The sequence below is a fragment of the Chionomys nivalis genome, chromosome 11 (genome assembly GCF_950005125.1).
Source record: "Chionomys nivalis chromosome 11, mChiNiv1.1, whole genome shotgun sequence".
Lineage (NCBI taxonomy): Eukaryota > Metazoa > Chordata > Mammalia > Rodentia > Cricetidae > Chionomys > Chionomys nivalis.
The window spans coordinates 58223111-58248744 of NC_080096.1; the positions used below are offsets into that span (position 1 = coordinate 58223111).

Here is a 25634-nt window from a genome sequence, read left to right on the forward strand (position 1 = left end):
CTAGATGCTTCTTTGAAGCGTGTGTGGTCACAGTTGCCCAGACCTCTCACCAGACAAAGATACTGTGCTCTGCAATCCACGAGTTGTACGCTTGCTTGTGGTGGTGACTCCTGCCTGTAATCCAAGTGTTCAGGAATCTCAGGCATACATAGTGATTGCTATGAGTTTGAGGTCAGCCTGGGCTACAGAGTGTTCCAGGCCAACCTAGGCTACAATATGAGATCCTGTCTCATGGAAGGGAGGGATAGAGTTCATTTTCATTACAGATACTTTGGAAATTATTTTGAAGATCCACACGTGGTGGCTATCTTACTTCTCTATTGCTGACCATGACCAAGGGAACTTATTTTTAAAAAGCAGGCATTTGGGCCTACAGTTTCAGAGAGTTATAACCCATGATGAAAGAGCAAAGGCCTGGTGGCACCCGAGAGCTCACTTCTTGATCCATAAGCAGGAGACAGAGAGAGTGGACTAGGAATTGTGGAAGGTGTTTTTTGTTTTTGTTTTTGTTTGTTTGTAATCTTAAGCCTGTCCACAATAGCTCCCCTCCAACAAGGCCATACTTCCTATTCCTTCCCAGACAGTTCCACCAACTGGGACCAAGTGTTCAAACATGTGTGCCTATGGAGACCATTCTCATTCAAACTACCACCCTGTCGTTCCATTGGGAGGCAGAGGCAGGAGGATCAGAAGTTCAGGGTCATCCTCAACTATATGTATGTAAGTTCGAGACCATCCCAGGCTTCATGAGATTCTGTCTAAACGACATGGGAGTGGGGGAGAACAAGCAAACAAACAGGTTAACAGGATGGCTCAGGGGGTAAAGAAAGGCATTTGTCACCCAAGCCTAGACACCTGAGTTTGACTCCTGGAACCTGCATGAAGGCAGAAGAAGAGACTCATCTCCACGTGTGAGGGCCACCACTCATACACACATCATACATCTATACATACACACATAGATAATAAAAATGTTTAAAGAAAGAAGTCATCTCAGAAATAGATACATATACATATTTATTCACAGGAAATGCCAGTTAATGGCTTTAATATTAACAGTGGTTATCAGAGTTCTCTCTCACACACAAGCATAAAGTGCAAAAGGTCTATAAATTCCCCCAGAGCAATGATTAATGTCACCTCAGCCAGAGTACACACCACCCATATACAGCACACCCTACATAAAAGAATAAAACACAGTATATATCTGAAAATACTCTATTTACTTGGATTACATATTGTGGTTATAAAATAGTTTTTGATCTGACTTGATTGTAGGAAAAGACGCAAGCCCTTTGCAGTAATTTAAGAGACTGTGGGGGAATGATGTCTATAAAATCTAATGAGAATCCCACTCTGGCCGGAGATGTGTCCTTGGCCATTGGGACCAACAGCACCTAGGTCAAGCCCTGGTTAGGAGGAATCCAAGCTCAGGAGAGAGGACCTGGCTGGCCAGGCTCCATCCCTTGCCTGGACCCCAGAGATAGTCATCAGACCTGAGGGAAGAAGAACCAGGGAAGGTTCAAATCCCAGTGCTGGCTCGGGGTGGGGTCAGAAGGAAATAACTTCTGAGGGAGGTTTTAGTCACCTGAGAAACCCAACCATCCAGCTTTGTCCCTCAACACAACACTGTTGACCCACAATGATGTTTTAGGCACTTTTCACGGGAGAGGACCCCCACACACACTTCCCCCACATGGATCACGTTACAAATGGATACAGACATTAAAAGCTCCACTGAAGAGTTGGCTTTGGCATCACGGGGCACTAAAGAGAAGAGCTCTCCTCCTAAGAATCAACCATGGATCAAAACTGTAAAATCATGGACAGAGATGATCGCTTGGTGACATTTGGCTTTCTATGTCCTGAGATCGGAGGCAGATTTGGAACAGAATAGTCCGATACCCATGCTGGTGACAGTGGTCATGACCCCACCCATCAGTGCCAACTCTGCCGGGAGGGAGAAGATTCTGGACTCAGTGGGCTCAGCCTGTCTTTACCACTCTTAACACATGAAAGTCCATGAAGTTGCATCCTTAACAGCTGTTTACCATGACACGGAGATCCAAGAGTGAAGTGTTACATTGAAAGCTGAAATCAGTCCGTGTCTCGGGGCCACTCCAGTCAGGCTTCATGGAAAAGGCAGTTCCAGTAGTGAGCTCAGAGTCCAGCAATGAGCCTTCTAGAGAAAGTCAGCTCGAGTGTACTCCACGCCAACTCTCCATGAAAATGCTGGCATTTGTACTCCATTCAAGGATACACTGTCTAAATGACATCTAATTATAGCTATAGTAGGACAGAAAGGACAGGAAGGAAACACACCCAGAAGGCAAACTATTGGCAACGGATGCTCTAAGGCAATAATGGCGTGGGTAATGTTTTTCTTCTGTTGCTTTTCTGTAGTATCCCAATTTCTTCTCAACACGTGGAGCTTTAACATAAACATGAACGATGCCCAAAGCCCAGCTCAAACTCAGATTCATATATGTCTAGTCCCTTGCTAGCAAGCTATAGATCTCCGTTTAGGATGGGTATGGTCGTTCACGCCTATAATCACGCCTAGCGCTTGAGAGGCTGCATCCGGGGGCTCATCATCAATTTGAGGCCAGCCTGGGCTACATGGTGAGATTGAAGCCAGCCTGAGACAGAGGGGAAAGCTCTGTCACAGATAGAAGAAAAATTAAAAAAAAAAAAAAAAAAAAGGTGTTTGCCCCAAACACACTCCATCCCAAAGCAGATCTGGTGGCACATACGTGGAGAAGTTTTCCCCCTGAGTTAGGCGCTCATTTCCTTTCACCCAATCATGTTCAAGCATTTCCATCAGTATTAGATCCCCATTTCTAGTGGTGTCAGCAGTAAGCTCTCTCCCTGGTGAAAAGGAAGGAGTCTTCCCTGACTTTGAGGACCACACCACTGCCTCGGCAGCACCCACGGGACAAATTAAACCTTGTATCTAGAAACCCTCTCCTACAGCCAACTTTCTTGTTTATTCATTTTATTACTTTATGTGCATAAATGTTTGCCTGCCTGTATGCATGGATCCCAGGGGACCAGAGTCACAGGGTTTGAGCTCCATGTGTATGCTGGGAATTAATTCTGAGTCCTCTGGGAAAGCAATATGTAATCCTTTTTTCTTTTCTTTCCTTTTCTCTTTTTCAAGACAGAGTTTCTTTGTGTAAAGCCCTGGCTGTCCTAGAACTCACTTTGTAGACCAGGCTGGCCTCAAACTCACTGAGATCCGCCTACCTCTGCCTCTCAAGTGCTGGGATTAAAAGTGTGTGCCACCATTGCCCAGCGCAACATGTATTCTTCACTGCTGAGCTAACTCTCCAGCCCCAGCCAACCCTTCCAGAGTCAGGCAGTTGGGTGTGTTTTCAAGACGTTTGTACAGTGTTGAATAGATAAAAGCAGATCAAGTGCCTGGGAAGATAAGCCAGAAACAAGGATGGCTTGATTTTGCCCTCTGAAAATTTCTAGACTCAAAAACCAAAGTGCTCAGCAGCAATTCTGAACCCCTATGTAGCCACAAACATATAACTCAAAAATCATTTTAAATATATTTTAAGCTATAGTAAGATCACATAAACACTCACTCAAAACCAAATATTTCTGCCTTGGAAATCCCCCAATCGAATAACTTGTGTGTTTGCCGCCTGGGAGATGCAGTGAATGCTATAAATTTAATAAAAGACAACTTACTTCCATAAAGATGTGTTCCTATAAACAAGAATGAACCTAGCAAGTGACTTATAAAACTTCAAAGCCACAAAAGCGAAACGGAGTCTATTGATGTAAAAACTTAAGTTCAGTTTTCATTACAGACCCTGTGAAGATTCTAACTAGGGTACAAGTTCCTGAGGTGCCAGACCCGACTAGCTGCTTCTGAGCTCATGGCTCAGAACAGTGGCCTCGTGACTTCGATCCCCGCTCCCCCAGCACTGCCCTACTCCCAACAATGGAATGTCAGAAAAGAGAAGGTGCCTAAGTTACAAACATCCCTGAGATATCCCACCTCATGCCCTGAAGACCCCTGCCCACCTGTGACCCCCAACCAGCTAATCACAGTGTAGTGACAGACAGAAGGACAAACAGACAAGTGCTCTGGGAAACCAATTAGCACCAGGTAACGTGAGAACAAAAGCAGGAGGCCCACATTCCCAGGAAGCAGCAGAGGAACAGGGTCAGAGTCTTGGAGGTGACAACATCCTGGAAGCTTCAGTGAGAACTTTCCCTCAAAGCTTCACACACGCTCCACAGTCAAAACCAGAGCTGCCTCGGTGACAGAAATGAGCCGTTGGCGTGCTCAGAGGTCAAGGGGTAAGCAGAGGGGCTGTGTGTGGAGTCTTCACACCAGAGAAGGCTACTGAGCTTCAGGAAGAGCAGAAACGGTGTCAATATTTAATGTGTGCTTACAGCAGAGGGCAGGTTTTGGCACAGAGGGTTACTGCTTGGCCCTCTGACACCAAGTCTCCCTCTCTCAGCCGAGGTAGTGGTTGAAGGATCCACAAGCTCATGGAAAACCTGGGAAGGCTGAGAGGCGCAAGTGACAAGCCTGCCCCCTCAATCACAGGCCCCCTGTGTGTTCTGTCCACTTAGTTTTGTTTAAGGACAATTTCTCCCCTGCCAGTGAAAAGCTCCGGCACCTTCCATCACAAAACCCGAAAGTCTTGTATACCAGAGAAGCTGACTCCTGTGTATTCACAAGCAAGCCACCTTGTCCAGCAAGAAGTTGCCCTGGGTCTCCCAAAGAAGAACTCTGCCACTGCCAAAATGGACAGGCCAGCAAGCCCCTGTGCCTAGAAAGGATGCCGAATAAGACATACCTACTCTCCCTGAGCCCTGCATCCCCCATCTAGGGAAAAGATGGACCTCCTCCCCAGACACAGTGGTCCAGAGGAACAGAATTTTAAACAGATACACCCACACCGATTCTTCAACCCCCGTGGCTAGTTTTGCCAGCAAATGAAGCCCAGTGCACGAAGAGAAATAAGTCGAGAAGCCAGCCACTGCCTTGCCATCATGTGATCTTGACTGGCGACTTCTTGCGGGCACACAGGAGGGACACGTAGGGGATACCGATAAAGGCCCATTTCTCACTGGGCCAGAATCTGATGACTGGACCTTGCTCGGGTATCTCTGAGGCAGCGTCGAAGTAGGCGAAGCACACACAGCCCAGGTATGCGGCAAGACAGATGAAGATGTGCCTGCAAAAGAGGAGATAGGTGAGCCTGGCGCAGGCTCAGAGCGTGCGGTTGCAGACACCTGCATCTCCCTAGGCCACCCGCCTCCCCTGCTGTCACTTCCATCCAGAGGGTAAGGACGAGACAGTCAGCATAGCCCGAAGGGTTACGATAAATCTTGAGTACTAGACTTCAAAACATTCCCACGTGAAATGGCATGGTATCTCAGACCCATAACCCGGGTACCCGAGGCCAACTCAAGAGGACAGCCGCAAGTTCAAGGTTACACAGTGGTGGCCTGTGCCTTTAATCCCAGCACTCAGGAGACAGAGGCAAGTGCATCTCTGCAAGTTTGAGGCCAGCCTGGTCTACAGAGAGAGTTCCAGGATAGCCAGAGCTGCACAGAGAAACCCTGTCTCGAAAAAAAAAAAAAAATCCTATTTGATAATTGGACCAAATATCTTTAGGGTCTTCCCAGTAAGACTGAGGACCAAGGGTAAAATCGGAAGCACTTGAACCCCAAATTAAATCCCACCTTCTCACCTTAGCAATAAGTACAGCCTGTGTTTTTCACCGGAAATCATCCTACATTAAAGTGTGATTGCAGCTGTATGGGGAAATCCTTTTTTTAAAAAAATTATCTTTAAGCCGGGCGATGGTGGCGCACGCCTTTAATCCCAGCACTCGGGAGGCAGAGGCAGGCGGATCTCTGTGAGTTCGAGACCAGCCTGGTCTACAGAGCTAGTTCCAGGACAGGCTCCAAAGCCACAGAGAAACCCTGTCTCGAAAAACCAAAAAAAAAAAAAAAAAAAAAAAAAATTATCTTTACCCATCAAAAGCTTCAATTTTGATGTTTATCAGGAAATAATTTTTTTAAAGGCAGACAGATTCTTCATTATACTCTATACTGAAACTCAATCCCAAATGAAATAAAGATTTAAAACATGGACCCATGAGATGTCCCAAGTCTAATGGCCTGTGCTCAAACCCCCAAAGCCACATAGCAAAAGGAAAGAGCTGACTGGCTCCCAAAAGTGGTCCTCTGACCTCTACACATGGCCTGTGTCATGCACACATCCACACACATATACATACAAGCACAAATTAACAAGTAAATGTAAAAACGTTTAATTACTTAAGAAGAGATTTAAAATACAATTTTAAAATGGTTTGCTTTAACTTGTATGTGCGTGTGTCCTGTGTGAGTGTATGACCAGCTGTGCAGGTACCTGCAGAGGCCACAAAGGGGCATGGGATCCCCTGGAACTGGAATTACAGGTAGTTGGAAGCCATTCAGCCTGGGTGCTGGAACTGAACCAGGACCCTTTTCAAGAGCAGCAAGTGCTCAGAAGCGCTGAGCCATCTCTCCGGCCCCTATGCTTTTAATATATATTCCCAAGGACCTGTGTTCCCGTGACGTTGGTGGAAGAGGCTTTCCTTAGAAGGACATAAAGTCCAGAAACCAAGGAGAAAAGTCAGACATGTGTGACAACAGAATTCAAAATGAATACAGCGCGAAACTATTAATGTGCTTTTAAAAAACAAAATGGGAAACTGGGGGAAATATTTGCCCGACGTGGTAAAGCGCTAAAACTAATACTAAAAATGTCAATCGCTTTATAAATGTCAATCATTATAAATGTCAATCGTTATAAATGCTGTGTGAGCTGTGCTTTCAAATGGGGTTGGATGAAGAGTGGGGAAGGGAGTACAAACACGACCCACCCCCAACGATGACCAGGAACTGGAGTCAGAGCACATGGCGGCTCTGGTATTGTTCTTTCTGCTTTAAAAACCTCTTGAAGCTGGGTACAGTGCTGCACGCCTTTATTCCCAGCACTCGGGAGGCAGAGGCAGGCGGATCTCTGTGAGTTTGAAACCCGCCTGGTCTACCAGCAAGTTCCAGGCTAGCCAGGGCTACACAGTGAGAACATAACAATTATTAACTAACGAGTAATTAAATATGCATAACAGACTGCACATAGTCACTGCAGGCAGTTAATGGCTGAAGACAGAGACATCAGAAGGCGTGCTTCCAAAGGGGAAACGGGCCAGCTGGGAAGATCACAATTGATTACAATGGAAAGCTACATTCAGGTTACATTTTTTTTTTTTTTTTTGATTTTTCGAGACAGGGTTTCTCTGTAGCTTTTTGGTTCCTGTCCTGAAACTAGCTCTTATAGACCAGGCTGGCCTCGAACTCACAGAGATCCACCTGCCTCTGCCTCCCGAGTGCTGGGATTAAAGACATGCGCCACCACCGCCCGGCTCAGGTTACATTTTAAAATCATCTAGTGCCGGGCGGTGGTGGCGCACGCCTTTAATCCCAGCACTCGGGAGGCAGAGGCAGGCGGATCTCTGTGAGTTCGAGACCAGCCTGGTCTACAAGAGCTAGTTCCAGGACAGGCTCCAAAACCACAGAGAAACACTGTCTCGAAAAACCAAAAAAAAATTAAAAAATTAAAAAATAAAAAAAAAATAAAATCATCTAGTGACACTGTCTTTAAAGACATGAAAATAAAAATAAAATTTTTAATAATTTAATTAATAATCAAATTTATTTTTATAATTAATTATAAATAAATGATATAAATATTTATAATAAATTAATAATTTATAATTAAATTTAATTAATAATTTAAAATATTTTTTTTCCCGTCAGGTTAGCAAAGATTTAAGAGTTAATAACCTCCTGCAGGTGTGAGTATGTGGACTGAGGCCCTCTAGGAGACTTCAGCAAAGTGATTGCAGGACTGGGGCAGAGCTGCTCAGGGAAGTAGCATAAGACTTGCCTGGCATCCACGACCCCTAGCACTGCCAATGGAAACAAAACCAAGCCTGACAGGGTGGCACCAGCCTGAACTCCAGCACTTGGGAGTGCACAGTGAATTTGAGGCCAACCTGGAATACACAAGACTGTCTCAAACAGGAAATAAACAGCCGGGCATGGTAGTGCCTGCCTTTGATCTCAGCACTCAGGAAGCAAAGGTGGGAAATTCTCTGTGGATTGGTGTGCACGGAGTTCCAGGCCAACTGGTACTACATAGTGAGATTGTATTTTAAAGCAAAACAAAGCCAACGGGGTGGTGGCACACACCTTTAATCCCAGAACTCCGGAGGCAAAGGCAGGTGGATCTCTGAGAGTTCGAGGCCAGCCTGGTCTACAGAGTGAGTTCGAGGCCAGCCAAGGGCTACACAGAGAAACCCTGTCTTGGAAAACCAAAACCAAAAAGAAAAAAGATAAATAAAATAATAAAAAATAATGTCTCACTCTGTAACCCAAGCTGCACTTGCTTATAATCCTCATGCCTCAGTCTGCCAACTATTAAGATTTTTTTTTTTAATTTTATTTTCGAGACAGGGTTTCTCCATAGCTTTTTGGTTCCTGTCCTGGAACTAGCTCTTCTAAACCAGGCTGGCCTCGAACTCACAGAGATCCGCCTGCCTCTGCCTCCCAAGTGCTGGGATTAAAGGCGTGCGCCACCACCGCCCGGCGACTATTAAGATTTTGACCCTGTACCACTATTCCCAGTTTATGTGGTGCTGGGAATCAAATCCAGAGCTTTGTTTACGCTAGGCAAGCACTGTACCCATTAAATCACATCCCCGGTCCAAGTCCTTATTTTAAAGAAAAAAAAAGTGTGTTACCATCTTATAATTTATATTACAATTTAACCTATAAAGATTAGACTCAATATAGATGTTTTTACAGATTATTTACAAAAGCTTCTAATATTAGAAATGACATGAGCTCGGGACATGGTTTAGTGGAAACAAACTCTGATTCTGCAAACATTAGGCTACCAAGAAGCTGTGCTAAACTCGTTTTTTTATGGGTGTGTGTCTAGAATTCCTTTTTAAAGCTCTCTCGAGTTTTATGTGGATGTAGTCAGCCCACACTGGCGCTATGTAGACCCAGCTGGCTTTGAATTCAGATGCCTGCTGACTCTACTCCTGAATATTAAAGGTGTATGCTACCATGCCTGGCGGTTCATTTCTTTTCTTCCTCATTTTTCATTAGCATGAAAGAGAAAAAAGAAATCTTTTGTGGAATTTTGTGCATAAGTGTGCATGTGTGCATGTGCACACACACACACACACACAACTCTGTGTATGTGATGGACCTCCTTATGTAGTCCATACTAACCTGGATCTTGTGGCAAATTTCCTGCCTCAGCCTGTCAGCTGCTGGGAAGGCAGGTGTGAGCCACCATGCCCAGATCACATAGGGATCTGTATGTATCCTCTGAAGATGGATGGCAAGTGTGAGCCACCATCCCCAGATCACACTGGGATCTGTATCTTCTGAAGACGGAGGGTAGGTGTGAGCCACCATCCCCAGATCACACTGGACTCAGTATGTCCCCTCTGAAGATGGGGGGTAGGTGTGAGCCACCATCCCCAGATCACACAGGACTCAGTATGTCCCCTCTGAAGATGGGGGGTAGGTGTGAGCCACCATCCCCAGATCACACAGGACTCAGTATGTCCCCTCTGAAGATGGAGGGTAGGTGTGAGCCACCATCCCCAGATCACACAGGACTCAGTATGTCCCCTCTGAAGACGGAGGGCAGGTGTGAACCACCGTCCCCAGATCACACTAGACTCAGTATGTCCCCTGTGAAGATGACTCTGGACACGGATGCACTATTGCACTTTGCCTGGATGCTCCTAATCTACCAGGACATTCGACAACCATTGTTCCCTGCCACCTTTCATATTTAGCAGTCATAAGGACAGAGACAGAGACTCTGCCTTGTCCTGGGTTTGGAGCTGAAGTAGTTGCTAGAAAGAAAGCCATTCCACATCCCTGTTTCCTTTTTCACTGGAGTTTGAACCCAGGGGCTTGTGCATGCCAGGCAGGCACTCTACCACTGAGAGCTACACCTTCCCCCACCCCTGGTACCCTACTCCTCCACTGCCTCTCCTTCCTCCTCCCCCCCCCCCCCCCCCCCGTCGTCCTCAGTGTGGGTCTGTGTGTAATTTGGTAACCCCCATTTTCTTTTCTTTGACCTTTAGAGTCATTCCCAGGCTCCCCAAAACATAGATGCTCCAGCTCCTTATCATCAAACAGTCAACAATAGACTCCAGTCCCCGAGGCTCTCTCTGGAGCTGTACAAAAGACTAGGTGAGACTGTCCCTAGACGACCTGCGAGAGCCAAGCTCTCATTGGTCACATGGGCCCTGAAGGTGTGGTTCCTATTGGGGACCGTCCTATCCTCAAGTCACTTAGGTCCCCAACTCCCCCTCCCTCCCCACCCCAGACCTTGGGGCTCAGGTTGCAGACTCACTTTTCAGGCTCCCTGGTACTAATTAAGGAACTGCAGGAGACGCTGCCAACTGGCCAAACAGCATAACAATTAGGTTGGGGGGGGGGGGGGGCGGGGAGATTGTCCTGGCTAAACCAGCTCCCTGGAGCCATTTTCACACTTTACCTTACTTTGTTTCTAAAATGTCTGCCGGGAGAAAGGAGAATGCTTGGCTCTGCGCCCCTCCCTTAAGCCCACCCGTGCACCCCGGCAGGGAGCACCCAGCCTAGCAGCAGCAAGCGGGGGACACCCAGTGTCGATGCCACCACCCCAGGGCAGGAGCTCACCAAACGCAGTGCAGGTAGGGGAAGTGCACAGAGGAGAGCAGCTCACAGAAGACTCGGTCACTGATCCAGCAGAAGAGGGCGAGGGCCCACCAGAGGCCGGAGAAGAGGCCCAGCTTAAACACACGGACATTGTCACACCTGCAAGGCAGAGGGAGAGGGTCAGTTCTGGTATCCGTGGGGTCTGCTGGCTACCTACCTCTCCTGTAGCTCCACAACCTGTCTTTCGCTCCAGCCCTTGGCATTGGCATCTTACGAACATAGCCACAGATGTAAATATCAGAGGTACACATGGGCTCACACAACCTTATTTCCCACCAGTCCTGGCCCCAACTCCAGATGCAGAGAACCCACCGTCTTGACAGGGTACCCTGATGTCTAACACAGATACAAGTTCAACTAGTCTTTCCTCCTGCCCACAGACCCCACATCCGGTTTCTTAGCTCTTCTTTCAGAATCCACCCCAAATCTGTCCTCTTACTGCGTGGGTCCAGGCCCCCATCATCTCCTCCTCTAACCTACTGTCACCTTTGTCCTTGTAGTCAGCTGACAATGTTCTGCTCCAGGCCCTAATGAGAGAGAGAGCATTCACAGTGCCCAAGGCCCCGTGCCCATGCGTGGGCTCCCCTTCCTTTTTTCCCCATGGTCCTCACTCACCTTTGCTCAAACTATGCTTTTCCTCAAACACTCTGGGGCTTAGCATGAATGGGCCCTACAACCTTCCTGCTTGCTTTGTCTCCGCCCAGGGTGCTCTTGTCTTCAAGTGTCTGCTCAGGCCGGGCGATGGTGGCACACGCCTTTAATCCCAGCACTTGGGAGGCAGAGGCAGGCAGATCTCTGTGAGTTCGAGGCCAGCCTGGTCTACAGAGCTAGTTCCAGGACAGGCTCCAAAGCCACAGAGAAACCCTGTCTCGAAAAACCAAAAAAAAAAAAAAAAAAGTGTCTGCTCAGGCAGCCTGTGCGGTTAGCATGAGACCTTCTCATAGAATGAATCCTGGGTCCCCAGTAGGAGGTGCTGTCTACCTTATTGCAGGAAGTACATCACTGGAGGCGAGCTTTGAGAGTTTAAAGACTCATGCCATCTTGAGTTTGCTCTCACTGCTTCCTGTTTGCTGTTTAAGACAGGAGCTACCAGCTTGCCACCATGTTTCCCCCGCCATGATGGTGATGGACTCTTGTGCCTCTGGAAGTGTGAGCCCGAAGAAACCCTTCCTTCTATGAGTTGCCTTGGCTCGCCGCACACTGACAGTAAAGCCCTGATACTGAAGACAGCACATACTCAATTCACTAGGAATTCAAGCTGGTGCCTACTTAGAGCCTTCACCCCTATGGATGAGTATTTTCGGTACTAGAAGGTAGTCCTCATGCTACCAAACACCAAACAGTTACAAACTCTTTGATCTACAAGAGTGACTTTTCTGCCTGCAGGATATGCTGGTGTATTAGTGGCCCAAAACTTCCAAGTGCTCTAAACCGCGGAGCCACCTCTCCAGCCCCAAGGAAAAGTTGTTTTTAAAGTATTTTAAATACAAGAGAATCTCCTAGTAGCGTGATTGAAACATCCCAAAGTTCAAAGATATCAGATGGTCATGACCCTGAATCAGAATAAGCTTTCATTTTCTCCTGGTGAGAGAAGGTTCAGCACAAACACTGAAACTCTAATAGTCAGACACACTTCAGGAAGGAAGGCTAGAGAGAAGCAAGGCGATAAAAGGCAGACTTTCCTCTTTGGCTCCCAGGCAAAAGCAAGGCACAATGAGACAAACTGGCGTGGACATGCCATGCCTTATAAAAACAAACAGGGAAAATGCTGGCAGGAGATGCCAAGAGCACCCTTTTTCCTGAGAATCTTTTTCCCCCCTTTGGTTTTTCGAGACAGGGTTTCCCAGTAACTATGGAGCCTTGTCCTGGAACTTACTCTGTAGACCAGGATGGCCTCGAACTCACCTGCCTCTGCCTCGTGTGTATGTTTGTGGGGGGGTGTTATGGGGGTGTTCAACTTATGGGGGCAGCAGAGACGTGTGTGAAAGACTGAATTTTATCCACATTGCCATGCTAACAAGTAAAACAATGACCAGGCCAAAGGAGATGGTTAGGAAAACAGCTTCCGGCTTGGGCACCTGAACATATAGTATCTCTATTTAGCATAACAAGAAACACAGAGAAGACGAGGGCTGAGAGAGACAGATGAGGAACCCGGCTTTGTCAGCTTGAACTCTCCACGCCTGTGACTTCTGCAATTACAGAACTCAGGAAAGCAGCTAATAGATAAAAAGAAGAAGAAGAAGAAGAAGAAGAAGAAGAAGAAGAAGAAGAAGAAGAAGAAGAAGAAGAAGAAGAAGAAGAAGAAGAAGAAGAAGAAGAAGAAGAAGAAGAAGAAGAAGAAAAGAAAAAGAGAATAAAGACAGCACAAATCCAGTGTGGTGGTGCACATGGTTAATCCCAGGAGGCCGAGGCAGGCAGATCTCTGAGTTCAAGGCCAGCCTGGTTTATATAGTGAGTTCCAGAACAGCCTGGGCTACATAGGAAGACCTTATCTCAAAACAAAACAAAAACAAATACAAAAAAAAAACCCAAAACAAACAACAACAACAAAAACATCTAAATCTAGAATACTCTACTCACTCAGGCCAAAAAGAAGCCAGCACCACGGGATTGAATGCCCCAGATATCATGTATTTTAGATATCTTCAACAGCTACTTAGTACATGTCTTCCACAAACCTTTAATATCTTTTAGTATCCAGGCTTGGATAGATGAAGTTGAAAGCAGGCCCCAAACCTCAGGCACCAGATCTTCAGGCCACAAATAATGAGAAAAGGCCATTCCGGGGGCATCTCCAGTCAAGAACACAGGGAGGACCCCTCAGTAGGAAAGGAAGGGTCCGTACAAGAGAAGCTAAAACTGCAGGAGGTAGTTGTCTCTCTTTCTATTGATAGGAGTCCTTGTTCAAACTTAAGGACTTAAGGAATGTGGCTGATGTGGTTTGAACGAAACTGGCCCCACAAGCTCAGGCGTTTGAACACTTAGTGCCCAGTTGGTGGCGCTGTTGAGAAGGTGGGGCCTTGATAGAGCTCTGAGAGTCTATAATATAGACTCTCCCCTCTCTGCCTCCCGCTCCACATTTGCTGTAGAGGCTGTGGTGGCCTCTCTGCTTCCTGGCTCCTGCCACGATGGACCCATCAACACTCCAGAATTGCAAGCCCAAATCAACTCACCCTTCTAGAAGTTGCTGTGGTAGTGGTGTTTGAACAGAACAACAGAAAACTAAATAATACAACTAGTATTCCTTTTTCGTTTATTTTTGCTTCGAGACAGTCTCCCTGTGTAACCCTGGCTGGCCTAGTGTAGATCAGACTGACCTTAAGCTCACAGAGATCTGCCTGCCTCTACCCTGAGGCTACCTCCAAGTGCTAGGATTAAAGGCAAGCATTACTATACACAGCCACAACTAGTATTTCTTGACTAGCCATCATCAGACAGATTCTGCACTAGATACAACTTATTTACACTCACTGGAAGATCAAAAGACATAAGCTGTGTTGTTTAGTTTGCCGCCTTATTTGTTGGGACAAATTCTCTCTGAACTGGCAGCTCTGTCTTAGTTTCCTACATGTTGCCAGGGCCCCCAGCTTTGTTTATTCATTTTTTTAATGATTTATTTATTTTATGTTTTGCCTGCATTATATCTGCATGAGGGTGCCAAATCCTCTGGAATTAGAATTACAGACAGTTGGAAGCCGCCATGTGGGTGCTAGGACTTGAACCGGGGTCCTCTGGAAGAACAACCAGTGCTCTTAACCACTGAACCATCTCTTCAGCCCTCGATTTTTTTTTTTAATAGACCTTAATCTTATTATGGAAGACCCAAGGAAGTGAAGAAAATGCCCTGTATTTTTGAGCTACTTGAAGGCAAAGCCAAGCTCCCAACTTAGTGCTGTCTAGCTCCTGGACCCAAGTTTCTTCCAGCATTTTCTACTGCATTCTCAAGCAATCATGTGAATCTAAAATGAAATAGAGCTACCTTGCAAATACAGACTTGAGAATTTTCAGAGGTAATATGGACCTTGGAAAATGTACAGATAGGTATAATTTCTGCCTTTGAATAATATACCAGAGAGAAGAAGAAAATTATCCATATACATGGGAGCACACATTAAACCCAATGTAAAGGCATGGAGTCTGGGAAGAGAGATACCAAGCTAACTGAGGAAGAAGAAAGGGATAGGAAGTCCCCAAGGAGCTGGCATCTAAGAAGCTGATATATGAAGGCTGGGTCTTTGCAAAGCAGTGGTGAGGAAGGGCCGCTGACTGGAGGACAAAGTGCAAGTAAGTACGAGCTGAAGAGGGGAAACAAGTGAAGAGCCGGTCCACCAGGCACAAGGAAGGAAGCAAGGTCAGAGAAAGTGGGACAGCAAATATGGAGCCACTAAAGGTTTGTGTATAAGGACAAACGGGCAATATGAAAAATACCGCCTTTAAGAAAGAAGACTAGGGGAAGAAGAGAGGAGGCAGAAAACAGATGCAATGGCCTACTGAAGAGGTGTGAGGGTGGGAAGTGGGGAATGGGAGGAGGTAACAGGAAATGCTGCCCAAAATGTTTCTATGGAAGACAGGTCCTTTGCAGAGGCAGGAGATTTGGGGGGCAATGACTGGGATTAGCAACAGCGGTGCCTTTATCATTTGAGAAATTTTGTTGTTGGTTTGCTTTTTCTTTCATTTCTTTTTCTTTTTTCCTTTTTTTTTTTTTCTTTTATGTTTGGTTTTTCGAGACAGGGTTTCTCTGTGTGACAGCCCTAGCTGCCCTGGAATGAGCTCTTGTAGACCAGGCTGGCTTTGAACTCACAGAGATCCACCCGAGTGCTGCACAGGTCACCACTGCCCAGCTGTTGCTTAGTTTTTTGAGACACGGTTTTCTCTGTGTAGCCCTGGCGGTTCTCAAACTCACTCTGCAGATCAAGTTGGCCACAGATTCATCTGTCTCTGCCTCCTGAGTGCTGGAAAAAAGGTATGTGCCACTACCACCCAGCTTGTTAGTTTTCATTTGGGAATTTTAAAATGGGATTTGTGGAGGGCAGTAAGAGAAACAGTGAGGTAGCACACGGAAGGGTGGAGACAAACCAGAGCCTTGAGTACTGGGGGACAGACAGTCTGATGGAGGATTCCCAGCATACAGTTGAGACCGAGTCAGGCGGTGGTGGTGCACATCTTTAATCCTAGCGCTTGGGAGGCAGAGGCCGGTGGATCTCTGTGAGTTCAAGGCCAGCCTGGTCTACAGAGCAAGTTCCAGGACTGTCAGGGCTATATGGGAGAAACCCTGTCTCTAAGAAACAAAAACAAACAAACAAAAAGAAAATGTGAGACTAGATTTCAGGGGATAAAAACCAAAAGCAGAGTCAAAAAGGGACATGATACTGGACTCAGGGTGAATGAGACCTTCAAGAAATAAATGAAAAGGCTCAAGTTTGGAGAACAGTTAACCAGGAAGACAAGGAATACAGTGGAAACAGCCAAGCAGAACAACCTGGGTTGCCCAGGTCACAGAAGCCAAGGGATAAGGAGGGGGTGGCTTCCCAATTCTCCAAACAGCCCAAGAGTCCTCATTCCTGACATAACTTTATAACTAGACAGAGGTTCTCGGTTCCAATTTGAAAGTTTAAAACTAGTTATTACAGACCAAAATACACAAAGATGTTCATTACATAGGCATTTATAATAGTGGAAAATTATTCCACTATTTTAAACTCTAAATGTTCAAAAATTAACTAAATTTAATATAGCCATAATTCAGATTCTCTTGCTCTCCCTCTCAGCTATGGGTAGTACTGTGTACTACAATCTAGGGACAAAGACCGAACTTCAATTAAGACGCTCAGAACTGTGGTCCTGCAAACCTCGTCAAACCCATAGCTGAGGGGGTCTTAGCCCCTAAGAGGCAACTAAACCGACATGGACCCAAACTGCCTTCTAAGTGTTTGCGTTTACGTTCACAGACACACGAACAGCAGTGAATGCAGGGACTCGTGGCTGTCTGCTCAAGGACTCAGAATAAGTGATGACTCAGTCCAACACAGGACATCGATGTCACCCCTTCCAACGCTCAGGGGACATGGAGGAAGAGGAGGTGGAAAGACTCTAAGAACTGGAAGATATGAAGGGCTGCAAAATGCCATCTTCTGATCAAGCATAGCCGGTACAACTATGATCACACAGTAGCATTGGCTGCTGCTCCCACTAGGTCTACAACGGTTGGGCCTATCAGTTGTCAGTCACTGATCAGAGGGCGGTTCCTGGAATCCTGTCCCTGCCTGATGAGCGATTGGCAACTGGTGAGTTCTTGGGGGAGAGCAGTGGTCGGCTTCAGGCGTGTGGGTGAGCCCGTCAGGCACTCAGACCACTCCAAACCCGTATTCATAAAGTCAGCCCTGGTTAAACTCAGTGGGTTACAAACCAAAAAGACAAAATGTGAGAAATGGATTTGTAGGGAAAGATGAGAGGTGTTGACAAGGTTGGGAGGGTGAGAGAAACCAGAATATATAATACATATGTATGAAATTATCAAAGAACAAGTGTAAGAAAAATTAGTTTTTATAAAAACATTTGGAGGCTACAGAGATGGCTCAAGGGTTTAAGAGCACTGACTGCTCTTCCAGAGAGCCCAGGATTAACTCCCAGCATCCACATGATGGCTCACAACCATCTTTAATCTGGCTTCTCCAAGTGCCAGGCATACAAGTGGTACACACACACACACACACACACATATATGACAAGCATCCACGCACATAAAAGTCTTTTGTTGTTGTTTTTAATATTTATTTATTTATTATGTATATAATATTCTGTCTGTGTGTATGCCTGCAGGCCAGAAGAGGGCATCAGACCCCATTACAGATGGTTGTGAGCCACCATGTGATTGCTGGGAATTGAACTCAGGACCTTTGGAAGAGCAGGCAATGCTCTTAACCTCTGAGCCATCTCTCCAGCCCCTCTCTTGTTGTTTTTAAAAACTCACTCATGGGCATGATATATGACATTCATAATCCCAGCACTAAGGAAGCTATGGTGGGAAAACCAGTATGAGTTAGTCCCAACCTGGCCAGCCTTGGCTACACAACAAGAGCTGGTTTCAAAAAACCAAGACCTTTAGTGCTCATAATAAGAGAAAGTATGGATTCAAATACATTTTAAAGGTAACTACAGCAAGAACAATGTTTTCATCAAATCTTAAAATCAGATCAGTGATCATATGTATTTTGTGGCTAGAAGACCACACCCAAGACCTAAAATAAAATACAGTTTCATTCTTTTTCTTTTGTGTGTATGAATGTTTCACCTGAACGTATGTGTACCACGTGCACACCTGGTGCATGACCAGCGCCTGCAGAGGTCAGAAGAGGGTGGCAGATGCTTGGGAGCTGCCGTGGAGATGCTGGGTTTGAAACCAGCGATCCTTGGAAGAGCAACAGGTGCTCTTAACCATTGAGCCACCTCTCCAGCCCACATAACATGCTTCTGGAAGGGCTGAAGAGATAGCTTCAAAGTTAAGAGCACTCTTCTCCTCCCAGAGGACCCAGATCTGGTCTCCGCACACAGGTCAGGCAGCTCATAACGTATGTGGCTCCAGTTCTGGGAATTGGACTACTCTTCTGATCTCTGAGGACTCCTGATGGCATGCGCATGGTGTGATAACACACATTCAGACATAGACACATATGCTCAAAATAAAATAGATAAATGTAAAGATGTATTTTAAAAGCAAAAGAACCTTCAACTTATGAACCTGAAGTCTTCATCTACAACTTCCCAGAATAAAGTGGTTACCCAGGCAACTAAAGACAGGCAGAATGGCACTCACCTCTTCAGTTCTGTAATGAGCAGGGCAGTGCATGGGATGCCTAGAGTCATCAGAGAGATATTGTTGACGGCAGGCTTGACGAATGCCAGGCATGTTGCAACTACAGACAGGACACACACGGCCACCTTGAACCTGCCCCTGAATCAGTGGAACCAAAACCAAATACGTTAGCAAAGGAGATCTTGCTTATTTACTTACCATGCTCCCCAACCCCAAGCTGAGGACTGAGCGCAGGGCCTTGTGGACGCTGGGTAAGTGTTCTCCCATCGCTTGTTACTGTTGGCAAGGTGCAGCCGGCATATTTGTACAAGCTGAGAACTTCTACACCAGAGGTTCTCAACCTTCCTGATGCTGTTACCCTTTAAAACAGTTCCTCACGCTGTGGTGACCCCAATCCATAATATTATTGTCGTTGCTTCTTCATAACTGTAATTTTACTACTGTTATGTATGAATCATAATGTAAGTATCTGAGCTGTGACCCTAAGGGGGTCATGACCTATGGGGTTGAGAACTATGTCCTATACTAAGTATTATTGGGTCACAGATGAACCAAACCTAAAGGCCATCCACTCTACTTCCAGGAGCTGATTGTTGGGAAATCGAAGAGTTTGAAAACATTTAGCTGTGAAAATGGTTAAGCCACAATCAACCTAACTCTCTGGGAGAGGCACGGACAATGAGTTCCCTTTTCTTAACTGTGTTTATTCAGATGTTCATCTACAGGACTTGAACAGACTTTTTACTATAAACCGGACACAATGGCACAGGACTGTAATTCCAGCACTTGCAAGGTAGAGACAGGAGGATCAGGGGTTCAAGACCAGCCTCAGCTACATGGCATGTTTTAAGGCCCTATCTCAGGGCTACAGAACTAGTTCAGTAGCTAAGAGCACTGGTTGCTCTTCCAGAGGACTTGGGTTCAACTCCCAGCACCCACATGGCAGCTCACAATTGTCTGTAACTCCAGTTCCAAGGGATCTGACACCTTCACACCAAGGCACATAAAATAACTTTAAACAACAACAACAACAAAAAACCAAACAAACAAACAAACAAACAAGAAAAAAGACCCTTTTTTGAATTAAAAAAAAAAAATCTGTAAAGGGTGAGAGCATTAGGTTTTGCAAACCCTGAGCTCTTTGCCACAGCCACTCAACTCTGCCTTTGTACAGATAAGATCAGGAATGTGTACGAGGTGCTGATAAAACTTCACAGAACCCATTTAGCCCTGAACCTTGCCAAGCCCTGTTCTACCAGGTCATCATGCATGACTTTTATGAGACAATCAGAGACCATTAATAAAGCATAAGCGTCACTACTTGAAAAGAAAACAAATCCTGTGTGCTCAACCTACAAAACTAGAAGTTGGAGAGTTGGAGTTGCGGGGGGGGGGGGGGGAATCAAATAGGCTGAGTATTTCCTGCAGCCTGTATTGTCTAGTGTGAACTGGAAGTCTGTCTTGACAAGTTTTTAAACATGACAGATCCCTGACACTCTCCTCACAGCCTGCAGGGAAGTGGAGCCAGCCAGAAGTGGCGACGTGATCCTGGACACACGTCTTCCCTCCCGGGACCCTGTTTCCTGATCTATAGAGCCTTATCCATGACTTAAATTAAGGAGCATCATTTTCCTGCAGTTTCTGTTCTTTGTCTTTAGCAGAATTTGTTTTGGCCAAGAGCCCCGGAATAGGTCACAGTTAGGAAACTGATTGGAATGAAGTTCTATTATAAAGAAATCAAAGAGCATCGACCCCTCAAAACACAAATTTATCTTCTAAAGAGGAAAAGCATTTCTCACTGAGGCACAGGAAATCATTGATCAAGCTGCCAACCCTCTGACTGGAATGAACGGGCTTTGTAACCCTGAATCGGAGGGGAACCGGCACACGTGAGAGGAAGCAGGCCGCAAATGCTCAGGAGACTCGTGTTTTCTTCCGGACAGGCCAGAGCTCTTCAGCTACCGGAAGCAAAGCTGCCTGTCCAGCCTGAGGACAGCCCGACCAGCACCGAGCACATGGATGGCCTCTGGGGCGCTGGGCAGCTCTCCCTGCTTCTGACACACCTAAGCTAAGGCCTTTTGCTCTTCTCTCTCTGTTCCTTCTCCCTCCTCTCTTGGTCACAGGACAAGTGCAAGTGTTTCCTTACTGGCTCGTCATACCCCAGAGCTGTACATTGTTCTACCCTTCAGTCTTCATTGCCAGTTTTTCTGTCTATGAATTTGTTCTTGTTTTGTTTGTTTTTGTTTTGTTTTGCTTTTGTGACAGGGTTTCTCTGTGTAACAGTTCTGGCTGCCCTGAGACCTTGCTTTGTAGACCAGGCTGGCCTCATACTCACAAAGATCTGCCTGCCTCTGACTCCCAAGTGCTGGGATTAAAGGCGTGCTCCACCACCGCCCAGCTCTGTGAATTATTTTATACCCTCTCCTCTTCAATTGGAAACGTAACCAGAGGCTCAGAAGCTGGAGATATAACTGTTAGCATAGTTCTTCCCTAGCATGCATGAAGTGCTGGGGTCCATCCTTGCATCTCAAAAGCTAAGCATAGTCATGCATATTTGTGAACCTAGCACATGAAAGGAAGAGGCAGGATAATTACAAGGTCAAAGTCGTCCTAGGCTGGCAAGCTTGGAGCCAGCATGGGACACAGGAGACCTTGTTTGAAAGAAAAAATGAAAGAAAAAATAGAGGAGACAGAAGGGAAGAGGTGAGGGAAGAAGTGAGGAAAGAAAGCAAATTTGCAAGGTATGTTGCCTCCCGTACCCAGTGGTTTAGGGTTCAAGCACAAGTTGGAAAGAGGAATACAATGTTTGAAAGCACCGATGTTTCTAATGGGGCAGATGTACTCACAAATTCAGCCTCACTGTGCAGTGGCTGTGGGCCCTCTGCAAGAAGCTTAATGCCTCGAGCTTTTCCAACTTGAAACTGAACAGCTAACACCCATGGCATTCTTGGGAGCCCTTCAGCACTTAATATAGGGTCCAGGTTAGGTGCTGTGCCAATAAGACCCACTACCACCAGCTGTGTAAGAGTTAATACTATGTTAATAATATCACTACTGTTGAGCTGGCTATTGGGGTTCATATCTGTAATCCCAGGACTTGGGAGACCGAGGCAGGAGGATTACTATGAGTTGAGGCCAGCTAGACTAAGAGTGTGATCATGTCTCAAAATAAAACAGAACAAAGCAAACAGAACAGGAAAAAAAATATTATCATTGATGATATCTTCTGAAGGCGAGCAGGCTGGACAGCCATTACAATCCCCAAAGGTTCCGTTTAATACTGCCAAATAGTTTAAAGGCACATGCCTTAGAAGGCAGTGGCAGACACCTCCCCACATAGGTCCAGAGGGAGTGGAGGAATGTACTGGACAAGGAGGACATCCTGTGCGCGCACACAATTTTGCAACTCGTCAAAGTAAACAGAGGTCACATGGCCAACAGAAAGTCAGCCAGGCCAGCAAAACACAAGCAAGAGTCGCCGAAGGCCCTAGCTATGAGAGAGCTTGAAATGTTCAGGCGCAAGGGGCCCTGACAGTTTGTGTTCTAACTGTTGATGGCAGGCAGTCCCTACCTTGGTCCTGTGTTGAGCTCTCAGCCCATAGAGTCTCATGCTAGAGCACACAGTACAGGAACTCTTAGCACCCGCATCTTCTGTATTCCCCAAACCCAAATCTAGCAACCCAACTTCCTCACCATTATCTCACGAGAATGCTGTCACGGTTACCATTAGCTACTCCTTAAAGGGGAGGATTTCAACCTCCACTGGTCCTGATTTTATATTTAGTACTTGGAAATGTCACCTCTACTCCCACAAAGTGAGATGGACTTTCTGGAGGATAAAACCTGCCATCATTTATGGATGATAAGGACCAACTCCACAAACTTCTGAGATGTCCCGTAAGATGGTTAGGACTCAGTGGTTTCAGTGATCATGGCAGAAACGTCACCTACTTAAACCAGTGCCCTTGCTATGTCGTGGTGCTACAACACGTGTCCTAGGAAGGGCTTCGGAGAGCCCTCTCACGCCTGTTGCTTCTGAAGAGAGGCACCGAGGGCCGGAGAATTTACACTTTCAGCCTTATGTACGGTAAGACAGGCAGGGCCTAGTCTGTGCCCTAGCCATTCAAGATTCTAAGAATTAGGTTGACTACGAAATGAGGGCTGGCTGTAGGTTTTGTAGAAGGTACTCATAAGTGCACATGTAAGGGGTTATTTGGGAAGGACATTTCATCAGCCTGTAATAACCCTTTTTCCTTGCCTTGTCTGAAAATAAAAATACCTAAAGCTATTAATAGCCATCAGTAGTTGAGTGTATATACTGAAGAGTCCTGGGATTTCTAAGTAAAACGAGAACCTGTCTTTTCCTAACCTAGCAATTATATCCTATTGGTATAATGAAAACTTCTGATAGACAGCATTATCTTCGTGCTAGGACTAAAAGCTCAAAGCCCAATGAACGCTACACAAGGGCTCTGTAATAAACTACACTCACACCCATCTCTCATTTTTCTCTGATTCCCTTAGGTGTGTGTGTGTGTGTGTGTGTGTGTGTGTGTGTGTGTGTGTGTGTGATCTCAGCCCTGGGGGAGTTTACAGATGAGGAGATAGCAGACCAGGTCACCCAGTTGCTAAGCACCAGCAGCAGGAATTCAACCCCATCCCATCAGGAAAGGACTTGTGGTCCTCAGCCTCCAAATGACTCTCCCCATGCCCAAGGTTCAGGGCTCACTTCGTGCCAGGTCAATACTGCATCATGCTATGTTAGTCCCGGGTGAATTCCCGACGTCGCTACTCGGTGTTTTCATTATTAAGTTGATAGGTTTCAGTTACCAACATCAACACCCCGCTTCCTTTCGTCCCGTGTAAACACTCCCTACTCTACTGCATGAACTGAAGGTGGGGGAAGCGAGCGTCTATAGCTAAGAGAATCAAACCTTCTGCTTGGAATTTCAACCTAGGACTACAGAATGCCACAACTGGAGAAAACCCTCATTCTCACTTCTTCAATGTCTCACTCAAATCCCAAACTCTGAAAGATGAGTTCTTAGGGGAAAATGGCTTCTTAGTGCAGAAACTAACACACATCGTGAGTGCATGTCTGTTGATGACATGAGCATGGTCAAGTCAAGGACCACAATGCCTCAGACTCAGAAGAAAGGAAAAGCTTTCCCTGGGTCAAACTCAGGAAATGGCAAAGTCTTCCCCGGTCCGTGTATGGATGTTGACACTGTGTGCAGAACACGTCTGCAATGGCTTCCTCCTCTCTATTTACAGCCTGAGACTGCTCCTATCCAGAGATCTCCTGCAAAGATTAACTAAACCTGCCTCCTGCTTCATCTGTATATACTAACCCTGCCTCCTGCCAAGATTAACTAAACCTGCCTCCTGCCTCATCTGTATATACTAACCCTGCTCCTGCCTCAGCTGTATATACTAACCCTGCCTCCTGCCTCAGCTGTATATACTAATCCTGCTCCCTACCTCAGCTATATATACTAACCCTGCCTCAACTGTATATAATAACCCTGCTCCTCCTCAGCTATATATACGAACCCTGATCCTGCCTCAGCTGTATATACTAACCCTGCCTCCTGCTTCAGCTGTTTATACTAATCCTGTCTCATCTAGTCAGAGGTATGAAAGACAAGCACTGAATCTCCACATTGCCACCACTATTGGTGCATTGGAGCCCATGACCAACCGGATCCCAGCTTTTCTGTCTGTATATCCGTCATTTCTTTATTCCCTTGTTGCTCCAATTCAGTTAATCCCTAAGTCTTGCAGAGCACAATGCCCAAGGTGTCTGATGGGTACCCCAGGAGCTGGTATCCTCACCTGCAAGTGACATTGCCCCATGTTCTTGGTCCCTCCCCTTACAGGGCTTCTCCTGAGACAGACCAAGTTTACAGGACACTCTGGGGACATCGCAGCAGCCTGGGCACATTGGTTTTTTTGTTGTTATTGTTGTTTTGTTTTGTTTGTTGTTTTTTGTTTTTTTTCTCTGTGTAACACTGAATGTCCTGGAACTCACTTTGTAGACCAGGCTGGCCTCAAACTCAGATTTGTCTGCCTCTGTCTCCCAAGCGCTGGGATTAAAGGCATGTGCCACCAGGCCCAGCTGCTGGGCACATTGGAAGGCACACTTTCTGGGGCTGGGAATGTAGTTCAGTGTAAGAGTGTGTGCAGGGGCCGGGCGGTGGTGGCGCACGCCTTTAATCCCAGCACTTGGGAGGAAGAGGCAGGCGGATCTCTGTGAGTTCGAGGCCAGCCTGGTCTACAAGAGCTAGTTCCAGGACAGGAACCAAAAGCTCCGGAGAAACCCTGTCTGGAAAATAAAAAAAAGAGTGTGTGCAGGGACGTGTGTTCAATGCCCTGTAACAGACAGATAGAGACAGGAAGAAAGAAGGAATGGGGAGGGCCTTAGAGCATACTTTCTCTGCTGATTAGAAGACAAGATAAAGGTCTACCAACTTGCCCTTCCTCACAGTTTTTTTTTTGATAAATTACTTCCTTGAGGGTACTTCTAATGTTAGATTATATTCAGAAATAATACTAGTCAAGTCCTACTTCAAAGGATAAGGATTAATTCACAAGGAACATTTTCTCTCTACCTCTTTGTAGAGGCAGGGAAATTAGGAGTGCAAGGCCCAGCTCATCCACCTAGTGAGTTTAGTTGAGCCAGGAATGTAGAAGTTCCTGTCTCAAAAGCAAGCAACAGACACACACATTGGCAAAATACCCATATGCATAAAGTAAAATAAATACATCTTTATTTTTCTCTTTTTTATATTTAAATTTTTTAAATAATGAATATGTTTGTTTTATACATGTATATAAATAGGCATATATTGATTGATCCTAAAATAGGCTATTACACGTATACACACAACTGTACCAGGCACTTTCTGCAGCATTTCCACAAACATTCCTCACACTGACGCTTCAGAAAACAATCTTAGTCTTTTTCTCTTTATTTTATCTTTAATTGTGTGTATGGCTGTAT

At 46.0% G+C, this 25634-nt stretch overlaps 1 protein-coding gene across 1 annotated transcript in view; it reads right to left on the reverse strand.

Moving 5' to 3' along the window:
* Positions 1–1007: 1007 nt before the first annotated feature.
* Acer2 (alkaline ceramidase 2) overlaps positions 1008–25634 on the reverse strand; it is a 42390-nt gene continuing 17763 nt past the window's right edge. The window contains exons 4-6 of the mRNA XM_057784943.1: positions 18632–18769; positions 10777–10914; positions 1008–5204 (exon numbers count right to left, since the gene is read on the reverse strand). Coding sequence (XP_057640926.1) covers positions 5018–5204; positions 10777–10914; positions 18632–18769 — 463 coding nt within the window. The 3' untranslated portion in view covers positions 1008–5017. The remainder of the gene's footprint in view (positions 5205–10776; positions 10915–18631; positions 18770–25634) is intronic.